The sequence below is a fragment of the Falco biarmicus genome, chromosome Z (assembly GCF_023638135.1).
Source record: "Falco biarmicus isolate bFalBia1 chromosome Z, bFalBia1.pri, whole genome shotgun sequence".
NCBI classification, from domain to species: domain Eukaryota; kingdom Metazoa; phylum Chordata; class Aves; order Falconiformes; family Falconidae; genus Falco; species Falco biarmicus.
The window spans coordinates 57,082,845-57,104,560 of NC_079311.1; the positions used below are offsets into that span (position 1 = coordinate 57,082,845).

The 21,716-nt window shown below is 39.9% G+C and overlaps 1 protein-coding gene across 3 annotated transcripts in view; it reads right to left on the reverse strand.

Annotated features, from left to right (window-relative positions):
* DOCK8 (dedicator of cytokinesis 8) overlaps positions 1 to 21,716 on the reverse strand; it is a 94,523-nt gene that overhangs the window by 36,274 nt on the left and 36,533 nt on the right. For all 3 annotated transcript variants that reach the window (XM_056323953.1, XM_056323955.1, XM_056323954.1), the window contains 9 exons: positions 11,313 to 11,430; positions 9,579 to 9,649; positions 8,764 to 8,902; positions 7,212 to 7,313; positions 6,330 to 6,425; positions 4,977 to 5,211; positions 3,886 to 4,050; positions 2,946 to 3,121; positions 1,057 to 1,152 (listed from right to left, as the gene is read on the reverse strand). In XM_056323953.1, coding sequence (XP_056179928.1) covers positions 1,057 to 1,152; positions 2,946 to 3,121; positions 3,886 to 4,050; positions 4,977 to 5,211; positions 6,330 to 6,425; positions 7,212 to 7,313; positions 8,764 to 8,902; positions 9,579 to 9,649; positions 11,313 to 11,430 — 1,198 coding nt within the window. The remainder of the gene's footprint in view (positions 1 to 1,056; positions 1,153 to 2,945; positions 3,122 to 3,885; positions 4,051 to 4,976; positions 5,212 to 6,329; positions 6,426 to 7,211; positions 7,314 to 8,763; positions 8,903 to 9,578; positions 9,650 to 11,312; positions 11,431 to 21,716) is intronic.

Sequence of the window (21,716 nt, forward strand, 5' to 3'; positions counted from 1 at the left end):
GTTGGCTTTGGGACCCATTTTACTGTGGATCCAGAACCCCAGATAACTAAAATGGGAAATTCCTCTGGTTTTTCATCAGTCATTGGCTGTGTGCACCACAGGGAGCAAGCACATTCCCCATTCCCTGCTAAGTGTTTCCATTTAGTACATCCAAGTTTTTTGAGAGAAGGTAGAAGTAAGATTGTGGTGGGAGTGTCAGTGCGGTGGGAGAGAAAGGCAGAGCAATAACCAAAGCAGAGCTTGTACAGAGGTTTGTAGTTGGAGACAATACTCTTTGCAGTGAGATCTGACCGCAAGACACACAGTCTCAATGACCTAAACTTTTAGGAGACTCAGATCTGTACTAAGCATATTTACATTGAATATGGCATATTAATCCATCCAATATTTAGATAGGGTATAAACCTCTATGTTTTTTGGTAGAAATCAAACCAAGAAACATAAGTAAGAGAGTTTCTTAACTGTAACTCAGATTCTAAACTACTCATTGCAGGGTTTTTCCCCTGCTTCTTCATCCAAAGGCATTGCTGCTGATCCATGCCAAACAGAAGATACAGCTCTGGAAAAATTATCTATGTGATATGGTATATTCTATGTCGTTAAAAAGCTATTTGGGAATACATACTCAAGACAGGAAGGCATTTCCTGTTTCTACAAAAAGGGGAAAAGAAAAACATTCTTACAGAAGAAAGAGGTGGCAAACATCTGAATGGAGTTTACTGTAACATGTAAAGGCAGATATCCAAGGGTAAACAGTGCTGGAAAAAGACAGAAGCCTTAACACCTTGAGAATGAGAGCAAAGTGAGGATCCACGCAGGCTGCTACTTGTCTAAATATGCCCTGAAAAAAGAATCTAAAGACTATGGAACAGAAGCAGAAAAGTGTGGGCAATATTTAGCCACTGATTCAATAATCCATCACAAACTCCTTCTTCAATAAAACTGGTTATTTTGTTCTTTCTCTCCTTTCCTCATTTAGAGGCACTAATTACCAGCACTGGCTCAGGAGGCTTCAGGCTCTGTTAATGTGCTCCCTCACTCTTAGTGATAGGCTACCTTTTTATTGGATGGTCTTGGGCTTGCACAAATGCTTGGCATGTCATTTGTTCCTTCAACGTAGAAAGACATACGACTGGAGCTGTGATCTGTAGGCTGGAGGGCACAGTCAGAAGAAATACATAATAGTAAGTTAATAAATAACTCAAGCTAATTAACACAGAAGAAATCAGCAGCAGTGGTTTTTTTGGACGGTGTGCACAGATGTTCACCTAAACAGCTCTTCCCTTTCCTTCTCCCCATCGCCCTTCCCAGTGGCGGCCAAAGGCCACCAGAATCCATCAGTCGCACGAGCGTGCACATGCCAACACTGCCATCACGTGCCCAATTTCAGCACTGCAGCTGTATTTTGGAAGAGCTACCCATAACGCTTTCAAGGTAACTGCCCTTCAAGTTTATCCGGTGCCCTACATCCAAAATTAATTAGCATCCGTGAGTTTTCCTTCCATTAAAAGTACTGTCAATTTTAAAGGCAGTGAAATGGCAGCAGCCAGTTGTAAATTGCTACATTTATCAATGTGATGAAGCTGTAATATCAAACATTTTAATTTTGTATTCATTTGGAAAAAAAATATGCCTTGAGCTATGTTTTTTTAGGACACAGTACATTACAGTAAAATTCCTAAAGCTATTAAGTGCAAATCTACATTATTAAAAGTTGCTACTGATGAATATGTATGCCCACGTTAAAAAAATCAAATAGATTGGCAAAGCCTATGCATCTGACTAGTTCCGGCTTAATTTGTTGAAGAAAAGCACCCATTCACTTCAACTGGTGAGGCGTGTTCTCTTCAATGGAGAAAAGACTCAAAATGTTTCTGAAAATAACCTGCTTGAGGTGCAGAATTTTACATATGTAACACTCAAAGAAAAGGGAAGGGGGATATGGTTCAGAGCTCAGCAGACATGCTGCTGTGGAGCTCTGCCAGGGCTGCAGCTAGGAGCAGGCTCCTTGCACAGGGGAGATAGCCTGGTTTTGTCAGAGGCACAGCTTCCCAGCTCCTGCTGAATGGGGAACCCTAGATTTTGGTTTCCCCAGACAGCTGAGCACAGCCATCCTCATAAAGCTCTGAGATGATCCTGGGATGCTGTAGACCAGCAGGCACCAGCTGCTGGTCAGGGAAGCGAAACCCTGCTTCTGGGCTGTTGTTGTCCTTTCTATCCTGCAAGCTTTTCATGGCATATGTAGTTGTGGATGAGAAGGACAGAGGAAGTTTGTGTTTCACTCTGTGGTTGAATTAAATATTTGGAAAGACCCAGTTACAAAATACATACATGGCACCTGTACTATAAACAATATAAAATCATGGGGCTGCTGCCAATTTATATGAATTGCCTACTTTTTTAACAGGAAACTATTTAGCACCATACAGGCTCCGTGATAAAAACAAAGAAAAGAAGAAAAAAAAGAGTTAAAAGAAGCAAGAACAAATTATCATTGCATTTTAGGAAAACTATTTCCCTTCTGCGTACTTACTCTTTCACCCCTCTCAGAAAGTGAATCTGTTCCCACTGTAATCAATAGTAGTCTTGTCTCACACTGACTCTGTGCAACCTGGACCAGCCCACATCACCAGATGTGAACAGAAGCTAAATGCCAGGAAGAACAGGAGAGTGAGGCATGTCAAAAAACCAAATCCCTCAGTGGAGTACCTAAGCCCCAAGCAAGAGACAGAGTTCTTAACCTCTTGCTCTCTTCACTGATAAAAGACATCAGAATTTAGCAATGGGATTTGATGTGTGCCTATGCCAAATCAGATAAACAGCAAATGCTTCTGGTGACACATACAATGCATTTAAAAGATGCAAATCCAACCTTTAAAGAACAAATCTAGATTATTAGGTTTTGGCCCATGTAATTCTCCAGATGTTTGGCTTTGTTCTCTTACCTTCGATGACATCATATTTCTGACCTCTTCATCAGCAGCATTTTGTGTAACAGTGATGTCAGGATTGCTGCAGCTTATCACTCGGCTTTGCAGGAGTTTACTCCCAACAGACATTGCAGAAGTGCGTCCAAATGTGTAATAACGAGACTCTGTCAAAATGGCACTGCTGCCTGCACCTGCCCATAGGGAGATGTTTAAACTAAGACTAAAGGACAGATACATGAGACAAACATGAGATTCAAGCTAGCTTTTCTCAGTGCTGTTATAGCATCAGTGTTTTGAATAGCATAAAGCCACTGACAATCTTGCCAACTGCTTCATTAACAAATTACATAGGCATTTCTCCTAGTTTCATCTGGGATAGAGTTAATTTTCTTCTCAGTAGCTGGTACAGTGCTGTGTTTTGATTTGGTATGAGAATAATGTTGATAATGCACTGATATTTTAGTTGTTGCTAAGTAGTGATTATTCTAAATGAAGGACTTTTCAGTTTCTCAAGTCCTGCCAGCAAGAAGGCTGGAGGGGTACACGAAATTGGGAAGGAGGACAGCCAGGACAACAGACCTGACCTAGAAAAAAGGATATTCCATACCACAGAATGTCATGGTCAGTATGTCAAGGTGGGGAAAGAAGAAGGAAGGGTGGGACGTTTGGAGTGGTGGCATTTGTCTTCCAAAGTAACCGTTACGTGTGATGGAGCCCGGCTTTCCTGGGGGTGGCTGAGCACCTGCCTGCCCATGGGAAGTGGTGAGTGAATTCCTTCGTTTGCTTTACTTGCGCGCACGGCTTTTGCTTTAAGTCTGTAAATTATATGCAGGCTTGAGAAGTTGTTTTTGCTATTTTATAGGCCAGTTCCCTATGCCCTCCTCTCAGAAGCACCATGCTGAATAGCATGTATCAAGAAAAAAGAATACTTTTGCATACCTTGCACCAGTATTACCTGGTTTAACTACTTCTCTTTGAGGGTCTGGCAGACGAAACACATAGTAGACATAAGATGCCAGAAGGCAGTTCCTCCCATGCTGGTCTTTGCTCAGGTCTTTGCTGTTGTGGAGACTGTTCACTATTGCAACCACAGATTCAAAGGCAAACTGTGAGAAGTTGGCTGTCAAACAAAGGCAAGAATTAGCCTCAGCACTGAAGGGGCATTCTTTGTACTAACAACAACAAATCCTACATGCTTTAACTCAGTCTGAAACAAACGCAGAACTCTAGAAAGCAATTGCTATACCCGATGAGACTCGAGGTTGACATAAATGAATTACCACTCTTCAGTAGACCCACTGACTTTCGACCTAATTGCTGCTACTCCATCACTTTGTGCTACATTAAAAGCAGACCATAACTGTTAATTACCATTTCTAGCAGGCTCATGCATTTCCTATAAAATACCTACTCTAAAAACTAAGACTCATTATTCTCCAACTGACAGACAAATAGAAGTTACCAGGCTTTTCCACAAATATTATAGCAGATGACAAGTGTTGATTACCAAAATGATACAGGAAATAAACTACACCACTGTCTCCAAGTGTGCCTTCCCTCTAGAGTTAACATACGTGATGGGCAACTGGCAGCCTCAGTAACAGAAAAATCTGTGTGCATTAATGTACCCACTCTGTCTTTGTGCTCACTCCGTCCTGTCTGGAGATATTTGGGCAGTGCAGTCAGCAATGTCAGCTGTAGGATGAATGATTTTGCTCGTGTTGTCCTTGCAAGACAACTGAATTCCAAACAAAGGTAAACCACAGCACACTTTCTGCCCATTGTTTCCAGATAAGTAAACTACTACAATTAAATACACCTCTCAAACAGGATCTGAGAGTCTCATATGTAGGGGGAAAAGGAGAGAAGGCAGGAACTCAATTAAACCTGATTAAATTGTGCAATGAAACTGTGTCTTGAGAAGCACAACGCTTTCTGAAGTGGACCACCCCAAATACTAAATCTGAGCAATCATTTCCCTCCCCACCCCCTCCCCATTTCTAGGTTGCTTGCACTACTACTCCAAGGCTATGCACCAGTAAATACCTGTCTGGCCAGCTATGACCATGGGCTGTATAGCCAGCTGGAACAGTTTATCTAGTACCAAATGTAAAAACAAGACAAGAGGTTCAAGACGTGAAGAATTCAAACAAATAATGCTGAGTTTCAATTCATGTTCCAGTGTAGCCTCTGTAATTTTTTGGTCCATCAGTCGAATGGGGAATGTCACTTGACTTTCTAGAGAATGGCACAGAGTGAAGAACTTCTCCAGGTGATTGTCCTGCAAATAGAGTGCACTCACAGGTAATAAAGTTGATGTAGTTCAGTCTCCTGCTAGCTAAATAAAGCCTGATTGTCCCACCTGATGGTATGAGAGAAAACATTTTAACCCTTCTGGCTTGCAATGGTGGTTAGCCCTAGAGACCAATTCGTAAAGCAGCTGTCACTATCTCTTGTTTGCTCCTTTTCACCTGGCTCAGACTCCGATCTGGTTCGATCAGAGTTACAGCAGAAAAGTAAAAGCCCTCACTAAAGTGATTGCTTCATTTCATAAAAATGCTGTTCCCTTCTCTGATAAGCTGTCATGTCATAGGTCTATAGTCCCTCTGTCACCCACACCTAAGTTCCAGCTACATGTAAGATATGTGCCTTATGAGTATGCCCTACTTGTATTTAAAAAGCATGCTGCAATGGGGTGATGCATCTGCTTCAGACACAGGGCCTCCAGTTGTTAGGACATAGCTACCAGGCTTAACCAGAACGAGATGATGGGTATGAGACACTGTAAATCAGCAGAAACAAAATAAAGCTGCTCTCCCTCAAATTTCAATTTTTCAGTATTCCAATAAGATGGGCACAGGTCCGATTTCCTATCACATTTTAATGATCAGAATCACAGAGTTCTCATTTAGCACTAAGCTTGTGTCCCCACACCACACGGCGTTGACAGCCGAGCAGCCTAAAGCATTCTGGCAATACAATATCCTGCCCCTAGAGGCAAGGACTTGCTATGTCTCTGCAGACAACACATTGCCTGAACTAGCCTTGCAGAACAGCATCCTCTATAGAAGTTGCAGACTGCAGAAACTGCCACTCTGCCCTGCCGGTATCTCTCAAACACAGCCTAAGCAGACCGTTGCTGAACGGAGAGGACAGCAGGCTCCTTATTGCTTGATGCAGCTTGCTGTAGACAGTGCTCATTTATTCACTTGTACCAATAGATTTCCTTTCACCAAAGGTTCATTCACTGAGGATATCAGGTTATTTTCATAGCTGTTAGCTGGTTTTAAACCTCTGTGGACTTGAATATTTCCATTTCATAAACCTCCTAAGTCAGCCTGGATATCTGCATTCTCTCTGAAATGAAAGTACAGCTGTGTGTTGCTTCTGATGCATTACCTGAGTGTGAACAGATGAAACAGCTTGCACTTCAACATTAAAAACACCCTTGTGTCCTTCAACCCACTTAACAGGTGGTGTCTGAGATGGAACTTTCTGTAATGGAAGAGAAATATGGTAATCATTATCTTCCTTTTAATGACAAAACAGAAAGTGTTTACAGATGGGTCTATAGGGTATTCATGCCATTCACTTCATTGTAGATATCCAAATTCAGTGCCATACAAAGGACACAACTAGGCATCTTCTTGTTCTCACAGACTAAATGGAGAGAAGTTGAAGCATCAAAACAGGGAAATTTGGAGCACCTCAGCTGGATGCCTAGCACAGACAGTGCAAATATACATTTTTTGACAGGATATTTTTAAGGTTAGAAGTTCCCAGTTGAAGCACTGCCAAAGGCAATCCATGGTGATCTGGCACAGTTTTAACCCTCCTGACAGTTTCCTGTTTGCTGTATTTATGCAGAGGGCACAGTCTCTGCTCCAGTAGCAGCATGCACCTGATTCCATTTCTCCTCCTTCTCCCACACAACCACAAAAAAAAAAAAAAAAAAAAAAAAAAGAGCAAATCATCCTATGGAAGAAAGCAAATTATTGGCTTGACACACTCCAAACAAATATATCCCTGATTAGACAATTTACAAGGATGTGCTTGGATAACTAACTTTTAAACTCACACAATATAACAAGAAAAGATACTAGTAACACCAGTGACAACAATAACAACAACAATAAAAACTTTTTTCTCTAGAGCTTTCCCCTTCTAAAGTACAAAAAAGAGGCATTGTCTACAAGCAGACAGCAACGTTAAGTTTGTAAAACACTTACGCTGGCTTTCTACGTTAGGAAAATACTATCTTTTCATAATTTTCTTTGTTACCTCAGGAGAGTGGATTGAATAGTGGAAAGGCAGCTTATCCAATGCAACAGGAAGACAATAATGTCCAGTTTGAAGACGATCATTTAATAGAATTGGCAGCCACTGAAACAAATGAACAGAAAACACAGCAATATTCATGACTACATATGAAGAGGGCTATTCATCTTGTTTGTAATGTACACAACGAAACAACAAATGAAATATTCACCCCAGCTTCTCTGCTCTAACCCATTCAACACTAATTTATTTGCATTTGAAATTCACTGATAGCTACTGTAGAAAAATGTACAAAACTGTTTTACAATCCATCCCATTTGAAGAAAATAAACACAGAGCTTTTCACATATGACATATTTTTCTAATAAATAATACTACCAGGAGGATTTAATAGAATTCATGGTTTTATTCAAAAAAATGATGTATCTTGAACAGACTGATCCTTGGCTTTGAAGCAAATCAACAGAGTTAAAGTTTTCCTAAGGATAAATTGAACATCTTGGTTGTGGTGACCATGAAGATCAAGGCCAGAATGACTCATCATAGCTCTGTACTGATATTTGGACACACATACATTTTCTCCTATCCAAATCTAAAAAAGGCTGTGCATTTAAGTATCACAGAGCAGAAATATTTTGTATTTAAATGAACAGAAGCTTAAAAATTAAGTCCTCACCCATGTCAAGTTTTGCTCCTGAAGTACAAACTAATTTACTTCTTACTGATTCAATTGACATTGGTGGGACTGTATCTGTCTATGAAAGAAAGCCCATTTGAAAGGATTCTCAGTACTGAGATAAAAACAAAATGTAAACTTCATAGCAGGAACACATGGAAAGCACTTGTCTGGCTCCATAGCTCAATTGCTGACCATAGCTCTAGGACATTTTCAGATCTGCGGTATTATCATCATCTATGCTTTCCTCTTATTTTAAAATTTCTCCAGTTAAAAGTACTGATTGATAAAGAAAAAGATCAAAAAGGCTATACTACAGTATGTATTTCTTAAGCTAAAACATGCTAGGCTCAACTTGAAGATAATGAATGCAAGATAATTACATTTTACCTTCAAGATTCTTTGTTTTTTAATTTTGATGTGGGTAAAAGACGCTTTAAAACATCAATTATATGCCATATAAAACTTAATTGAAAACATTATATTAGTTGTTAGCTCATGTATGTACATGTTAGATAACAGTAAATAGTTATAATTGCATATGTATTAGGGTTTTTTTTGCAATAAATAGAATCTATCAGAATTAAGCGATATGCTATACAGCATTGCTGTTGCAAGTATTTAGGTGCATACTTTCAGTTGCATCAGATGAATTAGCTTCAAAGACACTTAACTGTAAAATTATAGGATGAGGATGTAACATAGCATCTAGTTTCTATGAATTAACATTAACAAAACCTTCTACTGGTTTTGATGTATTACTATAACCAGAAGTGGAATATATGACAAAATTCTTGACAAGCAACACATATGTTTGCATGGGATGTAGATACACATATGTATATACACACACACAATTACACATCACATGGAACTTACTGAATACCCAAGGAGGGTTTCCACAGATGCTCCTTGCTTTGGCTGGCAGCTGATGTGATAGAATGTGAACAATAGATGGTGTTTCTCTGTGAGTTTTGCTGGCAGCTTAATTTTCACTTCTTCATAAAAGTCAGGAGACCTGTTTAAAAAAATGCCAAGCACATTTCCAATCTAAGGATGAGGCTGAGCAAAAGGCAGATTTGTCAGTAGGCTTTTAGATGCTATGGTTATAAAAACTGTATAAATCCTGAAGCCTTAGAGCTAAGTTAAACAAAGTACATATATATACAGCTATATTTATGAACCATCTACAGCTTTGAATAGGAAAAGCATAGATGGTGTCAACTTGGTGTCAACTGGAGTATTTCAGCTTTCACGTATCTCTGTACTTCCAAAAACATTCAATCTTAATTTTGGGTTCCAGCATATTTATTGTGTAAATCCTAAATCCCGAGTCCATATTCATGAGAATGAGAATGTCCCTTCAGCTGTTCTGTATTTGTCAATTCAGTGAAGTAAATGCTGTTACAAAGTTGTGGTGCTGCTTCCTGCTCCTGCCTCTTAATCTTCAGGTCAGGAATATGCTCAACTAACCTCTGAAAAGCTCCAAACAAGAAAAGCAATGGTCACTCACTCAATGGTCACTTATGCAAATGCATGTAGCAATCCAAATTGGATATGACAAATCCACATAAAATATAAAAGTTTAAAATGGATTAGTACCAGCATTCCTTGATGAACTATGTAGGCTAAGAAATATATAAAGAGGTAATGACTAATACTTCTCAAGTCATACAGATAGTAGCAATACTTACTTATTATGATATGTGACAGCTGTGTATATTTCTTGCACAAATTCTGGACCTGAAGATTTCCCAAAAATTACCTACATTAAGAACAAAAGAAAAAACCAGCAGTCAAGTCTAAAGCATTTAAATGTTATCTTGTATTAATTTTAAGGTAGTATCTGAAGGCTGAAAATGACTCTTGAATTTTATCTTAGCACGTTGACACAAGTATCTTATTACCAAGCACCTTCCCCCCACACCAGGGTAAATTACCAGGAAAACAGAGCAGAGGTCATTTCTGGAGCCACTGACTACCTCACATCACATTGTTCAGCCATGCACTAAGAAGTTAGGGATTGCAGGAATAAAGTTACAGTAAGCTTCTTACACATTGAACATTGCCTTTAATTAAATGATAAAAAAGTAAAAGTATTTTTAGAAGTTTGTTTTTCAGTTGTAGCCTGCCCATTTAGGGTGAGATCCATCTCACCTTGCCTTAGAGGTCCAAAGTTCCTTTATAATCAATGCAGGCATTTTTGGTGCTTGATTTGCTTCCCTCATTTCAGACAGAGCCTCATGGTAATGCCCTGGAATGCACTAACTTTAAAGGGAGCCCTGGGAGGTGAGCTTAGGCAAGGATGTCTGTACAGCACAAGTCTGTATGTATTGAGATGAAGTGCTCCCACAGTGGAGAGGGATCCTAGATGAACTGTGCCTGTCCTAAGCATTTCTCAAAACCTGTTTGTAATATGGGCAGAGTTTAAGGAAACCAATAATGCAGTATTGTGTAAAAGATGGTGTTACATTCACAAGGCACAGCTCCAGTTCTGGAAGAAGCGTGGCTTGGGAAAACACTGTGCTGATGCTTTGATTTCAATTCCAGAGGTCATGTGGAGTAAGGCTGCAAAGTATGCACTGTGCTGCGTCAGCATGCTGGTAACAGCTGGTCAGGTGTCAGTCCTGGCTCCAACATATTGTTGGATTAAAGTTCCTCAATGTGATATTTCCACTCATTTCTTCTGCTTTTAACCACAGAATCACACAAGATTTTATCCTAATGTCATCGTCAAATAGCCAACTACACCGTCTGAAAATTTCCCAAAAAATTCAGGCTGAAGCAGCTGTCTGATTTAGAACACTTCAAACTGAACACCTGAAGCTTGGTAAAGCTGAAGAGAGGATCTTACAATGAGACATATTGAATACCATGAACATGGGCAGTGCTGCCTGTTCTGCTAGTAGTGCACATGTATGCCCTAACACGCATAATTCAGACACGAACACTACCTACACTGCATGATTGTGCATCTGTTCAGATTCAGGCAATGAAGATCCCAACTTCTGCTTCCCAGTGTTACACCTAAGTATTTGAGTAAACATAGTGCATACAGAAGAGTTACACTGGAAGACAGACTACATAATGCTTAAGAAGTCTCTAAAGCTCTGTGGATTTTACCATTAGAGTTTCTATTACAGCCTTGATGTAATACAACATCACACTTCTGAAAATAAGGTAGGAAGACTTAGATAATAGTAATATGCTCTGTTCCACTCAAGTGACAAGTATTTTCTGTTGTAAGTAAGGACTGCAGCCCTACTTTCTGATGGGAATGACAGGCTTCACCAGCTCTCTGATGTTAGGGTTCCTAAGGCTCCACTAGAAACTGTGGTGATCAGAAGGAAACAGTGAGTTATCTCTTCAGATATCCCTCAGGAATGCACATAAGCAAAAGTCTGCTAAGAAATTTCAAAATTTATTACTGGCATTGCACAGGATGGGTCTTCGCCACACATAAACTGGATCTTGATGGTAATGTTTCTTGCAGAAGCTGGTCGGTTAGCAAAATTCAGCCTCTGAGGGTAAACATAGAGGAGATTTCTGGAAAAAAGAAAAGAATGAATGAAACGGGTAAATGAAATTAAGTGCACAAACTAGCATTTTGCTGATTAGTCTCTCTGTCCTTCAAGTCCACCTGGGTAGTAAAAGCTTTGCCAAAACTTCATTTCAAAAGTTCACAAGGAAAAGATAAGTTTATGCTGCAAGACATAGAACATCTTATGTTTAAGCCTTCTCGACCGTAAGCTATCTTTGAGAAGGCATACTTCCTGGCTCTGTTGGTTTTGTGTTTGGAAATACACAGTTCCCAGTTACAAATGAATTAATATCTTTGCTTGATGTAATGAAAAGGAGGAATCTCTCAGGAAAGCAGCTTCCTTCTCAGCTGTGAAGAATCAGATTTTCAAAGGGGTAAGGAATCACTCAGAGGTGACAAAAACAAGTGAACCAGCAAATAAAACCAACAACTGAAGTTCATACATTCCTAGCTTATAGCAACAAAATGGCATATATTTATAGATTATTCAAATAAAAAAGCAGTATCAATGAACCTGAATAAATACAAACAAGAAATTTTGAATGTAATTCCAGAAATGGACATTTTTTAGTAATGAATATGATTAATGCTTTAAAATACAGCATACTTTGCTGTTTACTAGCTTCTGTACATGGACAGATCACTACATTTAAAAAGCACCTTTAATTTCTGTGGGGAATTTAACCTCATAGATGGTCTTCTAAGTTCAAAACCCAACAATTCTGGTAGAAGAGTCAAACATTAATAGAAAGCTTTTTCTCCAGTCTATGGCAAGTCTGAGATATCACCTAGGCCTGAATTACACATGCTCTGGCATCACAACTATGTCTATTTAATGTCTCATTTTCCCGGTATGACAAACGATTCTCACTGCTTGTCCTCTGAGTGTAAGGTATAAGGCTAGTGTTGGTGGCAGCATGCTGGCTTCCAATGAGAAACAACAAGAACTACACGTGGGCTTCCATGCCTTTTTTGGTCTGTGACAGTCAGAAGCTACACAGAAAATGTTGCTGTCCTTATCACAGATATCTCCTCAGCACCATTGTCAGCTGAAAATGTGGAGCAGCTCTGGAGAACATTGTCATTAAGTCAGACAGTCCATCCTCCAAGACCTGGAAAGCTGTGGTAGATTCTCCTTATTGTCAGGTGTCACAATAAGACAATACTCTTCAACTACGCAGTCCAAGCTACTTTGATAACCAATACATGCTACATAGGCCATGGCATGCCTTAGTAAATGAACTAGCATGTAACTTGCCTTTTCCTTTGTTCAGAACAGTACTCCTGCCTGCCACACTAATGCACTTTTTTCCTACCCTTCTTAAATGCAATTTCTGCTTTGCCAAATTCTCTCCAAGATGATATTAGGAAAAGCTAAGTGAAAGAGAGAAATGTATTGGTAACCTCCACTGAATTATGTCTGGGGGAATGACATATTAAATGAATGATATTATCAATATTAAATCTGCCAGAGGTGAAGAAATACATGTAGGGGAGGCTGCATAATCCAGTCATTGCTTCATTAATCTGAAGCCCAGCAGAAGATGTCACAAATCCATATAATGTCCCTGAGCACTGGATTTTACATTTAGATGTGACTTGAGATGAAAAGATATGTAAAATCACAGAGAGCTCTCTGCTGACTACACAACCAAGGAAGCATTATTCCAACAGGTACTATACCAAAGAGCTGAAGCTTGTGCCATTTATGCTCAAGCAGTTTTAGGGATCTTGCTTACATGTGTATTAAACCCATCAGCATCGAGGAAGAACAGGCAAACGCTGCGTCTGGATATCCTGCAGAGATGGAAGTGTTGACTGATTTTTTAAAGCAGGAAGGTGGAGAGATGATCTAAAGACATTCCTTCACACAGGCATGAATTGTAGATCCATTGCTGACCACTGTGTGAGTGCTACTGCCTATCGGTACCCATACCATTCAAAAGACTGAGAGGGAAACAAAGACAAGGAGCATTTCCATATGGCAGTTATCAGGGCTTTCAGGGCAGCACATACTGGACAGCTAGCATGCTCATAAGGATGTGGTGAGCTCCAGGAGGCATTGTGCCTCCCTTGAGGCTCTGTGCTGAGCAGAAACAAAGAACATGCCACAGCAATTACTTTTGGTCAGTGTGATGAAACTTCTGCCCTCACTCCCCTTCCAGAAAATGCAGGGCTCTACCTCCAGGTATAGTCAGATATACTCACAAAAAGCAAAAGAGCTATTCAGGAGTCAGTATGGGTCTATAGAAGCCATGGCAGAGCACCCAATTTCACTGAGATCAGAATCCCACAGGACAGCAGAGTCCTGGATGAGTCATGGATTCATACAGCTTCTGTGGGTTTGAGGCTTACCCAGAAGAGGGACAGTAAGATAAGAGGCTATTTCAGAATCAGTTACTTGCTGGGAAAACTAAGGGTTTGCCTAGCCTGACACAAGACAGCATGTAGCAATTCTCATTCAAGTTTGCTGACCTTCCTACACTGTCATGGAATTTAGCAGTGGCGATGTGATCACTTTCTATGGCCAAAGCGATGTAAACCTATCTTCTGCCAAAATGAAATGTAGGCAGTTTCAAGTCTGTGACCCTTCTCATTGAATATTTCTGTTTGTAATTATTGGTTGTGCATATGTGTGACATAATAAAATCCTTCTTGCAAAATTACACGTGTGAGGTGTCAACAAGTACATCTCAAACTTCTGATGAATATTAGGCATGTCTGGCAGAACCTTCCGATGTCTCTGTTCTTGATGCTTTGCAGTCCTCTACCAAACTAAACCCACTGTTCCACTGATAATACTCTCGCTTCCCCTGCTGCTTCCAGTATTATTAAATCCTGAGTGGCAGTGTTATTAGAGTGGATAAAATGAGTGGATATCCACCAGGTGTCAACTATTGCAATGTCAAGACACTGTAATAACAAGATGCTAGGTCACACATAAGGGATTGCTCAGTTGCTCAAATGAAGTATGAGAAGCTGAAAAAAGGAAGATAGTAACTATATTATAGAGCTGTGTTTTATACATCCATTTGCCATCCCAGGACCTGTGATTCCTCCAGCTGTACAAATAGAGGTAATCCCAATAATCAAAGAGTGAAATTTCTGACATACCAGGATTTTACACGTAACAGTGAACCTATTTGAAATATGACAATACAGCTGAGAATTGTGGTGAGATAATTTTGTCCTGGTATTTTTAACTAATAAATGACACAATGAAGGAGTACTAGTAAATACAGTAGGATATCATATCTTCCCAAAATACTGGTAACATGTCCCCCTGAAGTTACATGTGTTAGATAATGGGAGGCAATACTTCATATTTACCAGCATCTTGTTGGCATGGACTTTATGCAGTTCTAAAATTTCCATTGAAAATGCTTAAAAATCTTAGTGAATGATACAGGATTCAGCAGCATGGAAGATCTACGCAGCTAGAAGTCAACAGGTGGAACTTGAATTGTTTTAATTAAGCCACCTACTACCTCAAGTAATCCAGCACTATTAACAATTCTTGGATGAAGTTACTAGAGTGCTTTCACTCCAGTGAAAAGCAGACAAAGTGTCCTGAAGTTAGCCAAAAGATCTGCAGGCTTAGAAAGCAATGTTTTGGTTCTAAGAGTCCTGGTTGGGAGCTCATTACAAAAGAGCAATACTCAGCAACTTACTACCTAAACAGGGGCAGTATCAGTGATCAGAGGATCTTCATTTTCCTTAAGACGTTAATGGAAGGTGAAAGCATAAGCCACTGCCTGCTGAAGTGAGGCTGCAGCAAAACCGAATTAGTGAAGAAGATGATTTCATTCAAAACCATCTGGAAAGGTAGGCCCTTTACACTATTTATGTCTTTTGTGTTCTCAGTTACAGCTTCTTTCTTGAGGGGAAGGTGAGAGCATTCGGTGTTGCACTGACTGCTAATGATAACAATTAATGAGCAGTCCAGTTTTTCTGGGAAGCCATTGTGCTAGATAACGAAGCGCTTTCATCCCTACATCCTAGAAGACAAGCAATAGTGATACCTAATACAAGACAGGGAAAAAGAAGTGGGAAAAAATGGCCTGAAGTTTGGGGAATTAAGCCACAACAAAAATGTCCAGCAATGTTTGAACATAGTGTATAAACATGACTCTAAACTTTCTCACATTCCTGCATAGCAGGTATCTTGCTGTGGACGTGAATGTGCAGTTGGAGAATATGAGATACAATCAATAAGCCAAGACTTTTCAGAAAGTCAGTGGTAGAACTGGAACTGGATTTAAGAACGGCCATTCAGTCCTACATTACTTACGCTTTACAAAGTTGCTTGAATTGAATTACCTACATGTTAATTTTAATCTTTAATTCCTACAGGTCTCTGGAAGACTCAGTTTACTTCTTGAGAGAGAAAAGAGCATTAGCTTACTTGGTATACATTATACACTATTTGCATTTGATTTTTGTTGTTTTAAAAGTTTTCCTTAACAAGATTTTCTTGCTGATAGTGCTCTTTTGTTTTGTTTTTGTAGACCAAAGAACAAGTTAGTACCGAAGCCGAAGAACAATGGCATCAAAAATACAAAATTAGATTTGTTTGGAAGGCAAAACACAATATTTATCAGTATATGACATATTTTAAATAGTATTAAAGTGCTCAGCAAAATGTGAAAGCAGATATTGTACTAATGACTTCTGTACAGAGAGCTAGCAGCTATTAAAGACACCAATTTGTCAAGACTTTTTTCAAATGCTGTTGTTGCATTTTGAATTGCACTTGCTTAAAAGTCTGCTGAAAATAGTTTTCAACAATCTAATTTATGTTGACAAATCACTAATAACCCAAATATTTTGAAGAACCCAACCCCCACCCCCACCCAGTTAAACCACTTGCATTTTATTATTTTTTTAAAGAATAATTACCATTTCATTAAAGTCTTTGGTTTTGTCTGGAAGTTTAGACAAGTCTGCATTTTATTCAGTCTCTGCTCAGTGACTACACAGAGATCATCATGCCACAGTGACATGTTTTCCTTTCTGCCTGTATTACATAATTAATGAAGTGTGTTATGAGCAGTCAGGTGTAACACCTCATCTGATAGCACTGCAACAAACAAGCTGCCTATGGGACAGGGTATGCACTCCCAGAATCCTATTTGTGAAGTTTTGGTTTTCATGGTTTCTGTTTTGTTATGCAGTATTTGACAGTCATTTTTGTCTGAGTAAAAAGTAAAGAAAAACTACGAAATATTCTATGAAACTTCCTACTGCTGAGATAGTATAGTAGATGGCCAGGAAATGTTATAGAGCTTGGAAAAGAGCAGGCAGTTGTTTGCGTTGGGATAAAATCATGTGTACTTAGGAGCAGAATAAATCAGGATACACACATCTCTGTCTGAAACTGTAGTAGCTCGCTTAAGCTGCTTCCTTCACCTGCGCATGACAGTGCAATACTAATCTCCATTTTGTTTACTTTAAAAAATAAATTAGAAGTGCTAGCATCAATGACTATGCATGAAACTAGAGCATTGGCCCTGTAGAAGATGCACAGGGCTACTGTGCTCTCTCCAGATCCTGTGGCAAGAGGCAGAAAGGAGTAGATAATGCTGTGATGGCAGTACCAGGAATAACAGACCATTGTACAACAATAGCTTTTTTTTGCTCAAAACTAGTCAAGGATGCAGCAGAATGATTACCACTAAAGCAGAAAGCCTCCAGTTCACACTGCAGACTACAGCAAGTATGAGCATAGTGCCCAGTGGTTTGCAATTAAATGAAACAAAACAGCAAAGGAAAGGTTTGTGTCCCCCCACCCCACTTCCAAAAATCCCCTATGTGTTAGGTACTTTCCCTATCAAAGACAGGACTTCCTGTGCCTGGTTAAGCTGAGTTACGGCTGAATCGATGAGACAAATCCCTCTTTCTCAGTACCAACATTTCATAGTGGCAGTAAGCAGCATAATTTTCACTTCTATTTAATGAGAAAATAAAATGATAAACAAACTTTAAATTTTATGATTTTTCCCATTAAAAAGAGAAGGGTATTGAAAGAAATAGATCTTGGAATGTTTTGACATTTTCAGGGAACTATTTTTATTAAAGAAATGTAGGTACACAACAAAAAGAAGTGCTCAATTTCACAGTGCACAAAGAAAGTGGGCTGGCTGATCTCTCTGGCATAAATCAGAAATAGCATTATTTAAAATAATGACATTACACCAGTATAAAAACTGGCAAGAGCTAAGTTCAAAGACTATAACAGAGGATTCTGCTTCTCCTATCACAAAGGAAAAAGCTATTGTTAGAGGGGGAAAAAGACTTCTTTCTGTCTGAAATATCTTACATTGGCAAAAAAACCCACTCAAAACCAAACCTCAAATAAAGAAAATTTTTGGATACCTTTTAAATATTTAGGGGATAATCTGAAACTAGATGTTTCATTAGTATTTGTCTGGACTTGTATAGAAGTATTACTATGCCAGTAAGGTCTTACCAGCCTGTATTTTTAAAAGTTTTCATTTATTTGTTATTCAAGCACATTTACATACGTAACCCTCTCCTACACCATGGTAACATTAATAGAAAACAGGCAATTATTTTATCCATTTTCATTCTTTTAATTTCTAAATCTATAGCACTGGTGAGAAAAAATGATGGTTTGCAGACTTACAATCAAAAATTAGGGAACATCAAATCACATGTAACACACTAGCAGGCTATGACACTCAGTTATGACTAAATGCTAGCAATTTGTTTAAGACAGGATGGTTCTACTCTTCAAATTAGAGGAAAGGGAATAAAATCACATGAAACAATGTCTGGCTCTATTCAAATTCAGTTACTTTGCATAGGTTAGTTCAATCTTAGGCTCAAAACAGTATTCACCATGCAGAGAACTAAGCAAGGAGAATCGTGTGACAAATTAAGCAAAGGACAGGGAGGCTCTGCAGAGGGGTCTGGACATGCCGGACCGATGGGCCGAGGCCAGCTGGATGAGGTTCAAGAAGGCTCCGTGCCGGGTCCTGCACCTGGGTCACACCAGCCCCACACAGCGCTACAGGCTGGGGCAGAGCGGCTGGAAAGGGCCTGGTGGGAAAGGGCCTGGGGGTGCTGGGTGACAGCTAGCTGAATGTGAGCCAGCAGTGTGCCCAGGTGGCCATGAGGCCAACAGTGTGGCCAGCAGGACAAGGGAAGGGATTGTCCCCATGTACCTGGCACTGGTGAAGCTGCACCATGAATACTGTGTTCAGTTTTGGGACCCTCACTGCAGGAGGGACCTAGAGGTTCTCCACGCTCAAAGGCAACAAAGCTGGTGAAGGGTCTGGAGCACAAGTCTTCTGAGGAGCAGATGAGGAAACCAGGGTTGTTTAGCCTGGAGTAAAGAAGGCTCAGGGGGAACCTTATCACTCTCTACAACTACCTGAAATGAGGTTGTAGGCAGGTGGGTGTCAGTCTCTTTTCCCAGGTAACAAGTGATAGGACAAGAGGAAATGGCCTGGAGTTTTGCTAGAGGAGGTTTAGATGGGATATTAGGACAAGTTTCTTCACTGAAAGGGTTGTCAGGCACTGGGACAGGCTGCTCAGGGAAGTCAAGTTTCTTCACTGAAAAGGTTGTCAAGCACTGGGACAGGCTGCTCACCAACACCCCTCCCCCCACCACACACACGCTCTCCTCTACCTACCAACCCGCCTCCCCCCACCACACACACCTGAGCCACCATTCCTGAAGGTATTTAAAAAACATGTAAATGTGGCACTTAGGGATGTGGTTTAGTGGTGGACTTGGCAGTGTTAGGTTTACAGCTGGACGTGATGATCTTAAAAGTCTTTTCCAACCTCAATAATTCTATGATTCTAAACACATTGGCCTACGTTCCCTAACTATGCTTTTGCTTACCAAACAAAGCACTGGCATGATTGTATGGCAAAAATGTCACACATATGGCTAGCTGATTCTAGCTTGTGGGAAAATGAGATGCTTTCAATGGCACCGCACAAAGTGTTACTTCCTGGATTCCACCAAGTTCCAGACTCTGCTGTTTCATAATGTTTGCAGAGCTGCCTTGACTGATTTTCTGGGGAACTGCTGCTGGAATGCATTAACAGTTTCAGTTGGCAACTCCCTTTTCTTGCTCCAAATATGTTTATTGTCACAAGGCAGCCAAAACATGACTTAGCATTTCTGTATGTTTTCACCATTTCCCCAGTGTATCTATCTAACTGTCTTCAGTGTTTTATTTGGTATTAACTTACTGAGTTTCTAGTTCACAGCATAACACTACTTATGGCATGTCAGTTGTGTCATCACCATTGATTCATTAATTAAGGTAAAGATTAATGAAGACAATTATTCTTTACAGATATTCTCTATATTATTACAAGTTAGCCTGGACAGATCCTACTTCATTTTGTTACCACAACTTTTACATAGGGTGAAAATCAAAATAGAGCCCCAAAAGCCTGAAAAGTTTAAGCATACTGGGTGTGAACTCCTGCTCACAGTGCAACTGTTGAGCTATAGCAAGTGTTTCTTGCAATGTGTGTGTGTGTGTGTGTGTGTGTTCAATACAGACACCCTAGGAACTGAAGGATACTGTGGAGACACCCAAACTTGCTTCAGGAGAAGCACAAATTAATTTTCAGCATGGGGGCTTTGATATTCATGATGTCTGGCTGTGGAAGTTTACCTTGGTGAGAACTAAAGAGAGAATATTCTGTGCAGACTCAACTTTCTAGCTCAGCAACACAGGGGTTGCCAATGCTTTTAATTTTCAAAAACTGACCTTGAGACACTATGAGGCTGCACACTGAAGCTGACATGTACTACTCCTTACTGTGGCCAGAAAATTACTAGAAAGTTAAAACTCTATCTTATTTTTTAATTAAAAAAAGAAAAGGCATAATTACTCAAGCTCAATTACATTTGCTCTTTCAATTGTATAAAAATTACTTCCCCTATATAAATGTCTGCATAAAACCCCTAAAAACTGAAGGGTGAGGGGGCGGGGGTGGAGGTGGGAGGCAACATTCTCTTCTCTCTGATACACAGAGAAGACAGAAGTACTATAATACTCCGCGTTTTAGTATTCTGGTGCAGAGAGCCCAAATAAACTGCCCTCAGGAGTTTGAATACTGCAGATTCATGGCACAGCCCAGAGCTAACTCCTCCAAAACTTCTAATGAGGCTTACCCATTTCAGGGCTGACATCACACTGCAAGTTGTTATCTTAAAATAAGACGCCACTTCCTCCTCATGCTTTTCTTAAAAGCTGAGACCCAAATCCAGGTGTCACCAACAGTGCCACTGGCTCTCCAGTTCCATGAAGGTGGGGAGCACCTCCTCAGGATAAGTTAGTCTGCAGTCTTGCAGTTCTTATCTGTACTGAACCACAAGTCTTGCCCTTCTCTTCTGCCCTCCTGGGTGGAGTCAGGTGAGTGGGTGGGAGAGGTGGCTCTTCGCTGACCTCTGCTCAAGAAGTGAATAAGCTTTTAGATCCCTTTATTCAGCATCCTCATTCTGTGATTCCTTATTGATAGTCACATTGTTGCCACTAATGCTGTTCAGTACCTAGCCACTGTTCAAGGGATCAGAAAAGTCCCTTAGAATAGCATCAACTACTGTCATAAGAAGTATTCCGCTTTACTTCCACGCCTTCACTAACACAATGGTCGCATGTAAGTAGTATTTCTGCATCTATAATACTGCAATACACCTGTTCTGAATTATTGCGAGTTGGCTGTTACCGGTATCACTGCTCACTAGCACTACTACGCTGCACAAACATATTGAAGTACATGCTTTTGATATTCATTCTTCTTGGAGACTCGGACGTGCCAGACCACTAAGAGATTATGAGAATTGCTCAGCTGTGCTACTGAACACTGTGGCCTCCTTGAAACCAGCATAGAGCAAACTTCAGAAAAGAAACAACATAGCTTATGGTGAAAAGTACACAGAGCAACACATTACTTCTCGGATGCTCAGATGACTCAAGAGTAGAAACCACCCACCGCAAACATCTGCCAAAACTGTTAAAAATTATAATAAGATTTACTGAGAAAAAAACACAGAAGAGGAAAGGGATTTCTCTCTCTCTCAAATCTGTAAAATCAATGAGAGCTGTTAGGGGTTTTTTTGGACATTTTAGAAACATTTCCAAAGGGCAACATAATTAGATTAGTAAATATACTATAGAACATCCTGCAGGCATTTTGTCTTATAATGGTTAGTAAGATTTAATGATCAGCCTAAAGCATAATCTTTAACATTTTAATAAATATTCTTAGTTTTTATTTCTGGGGAAAAAAATCTAAA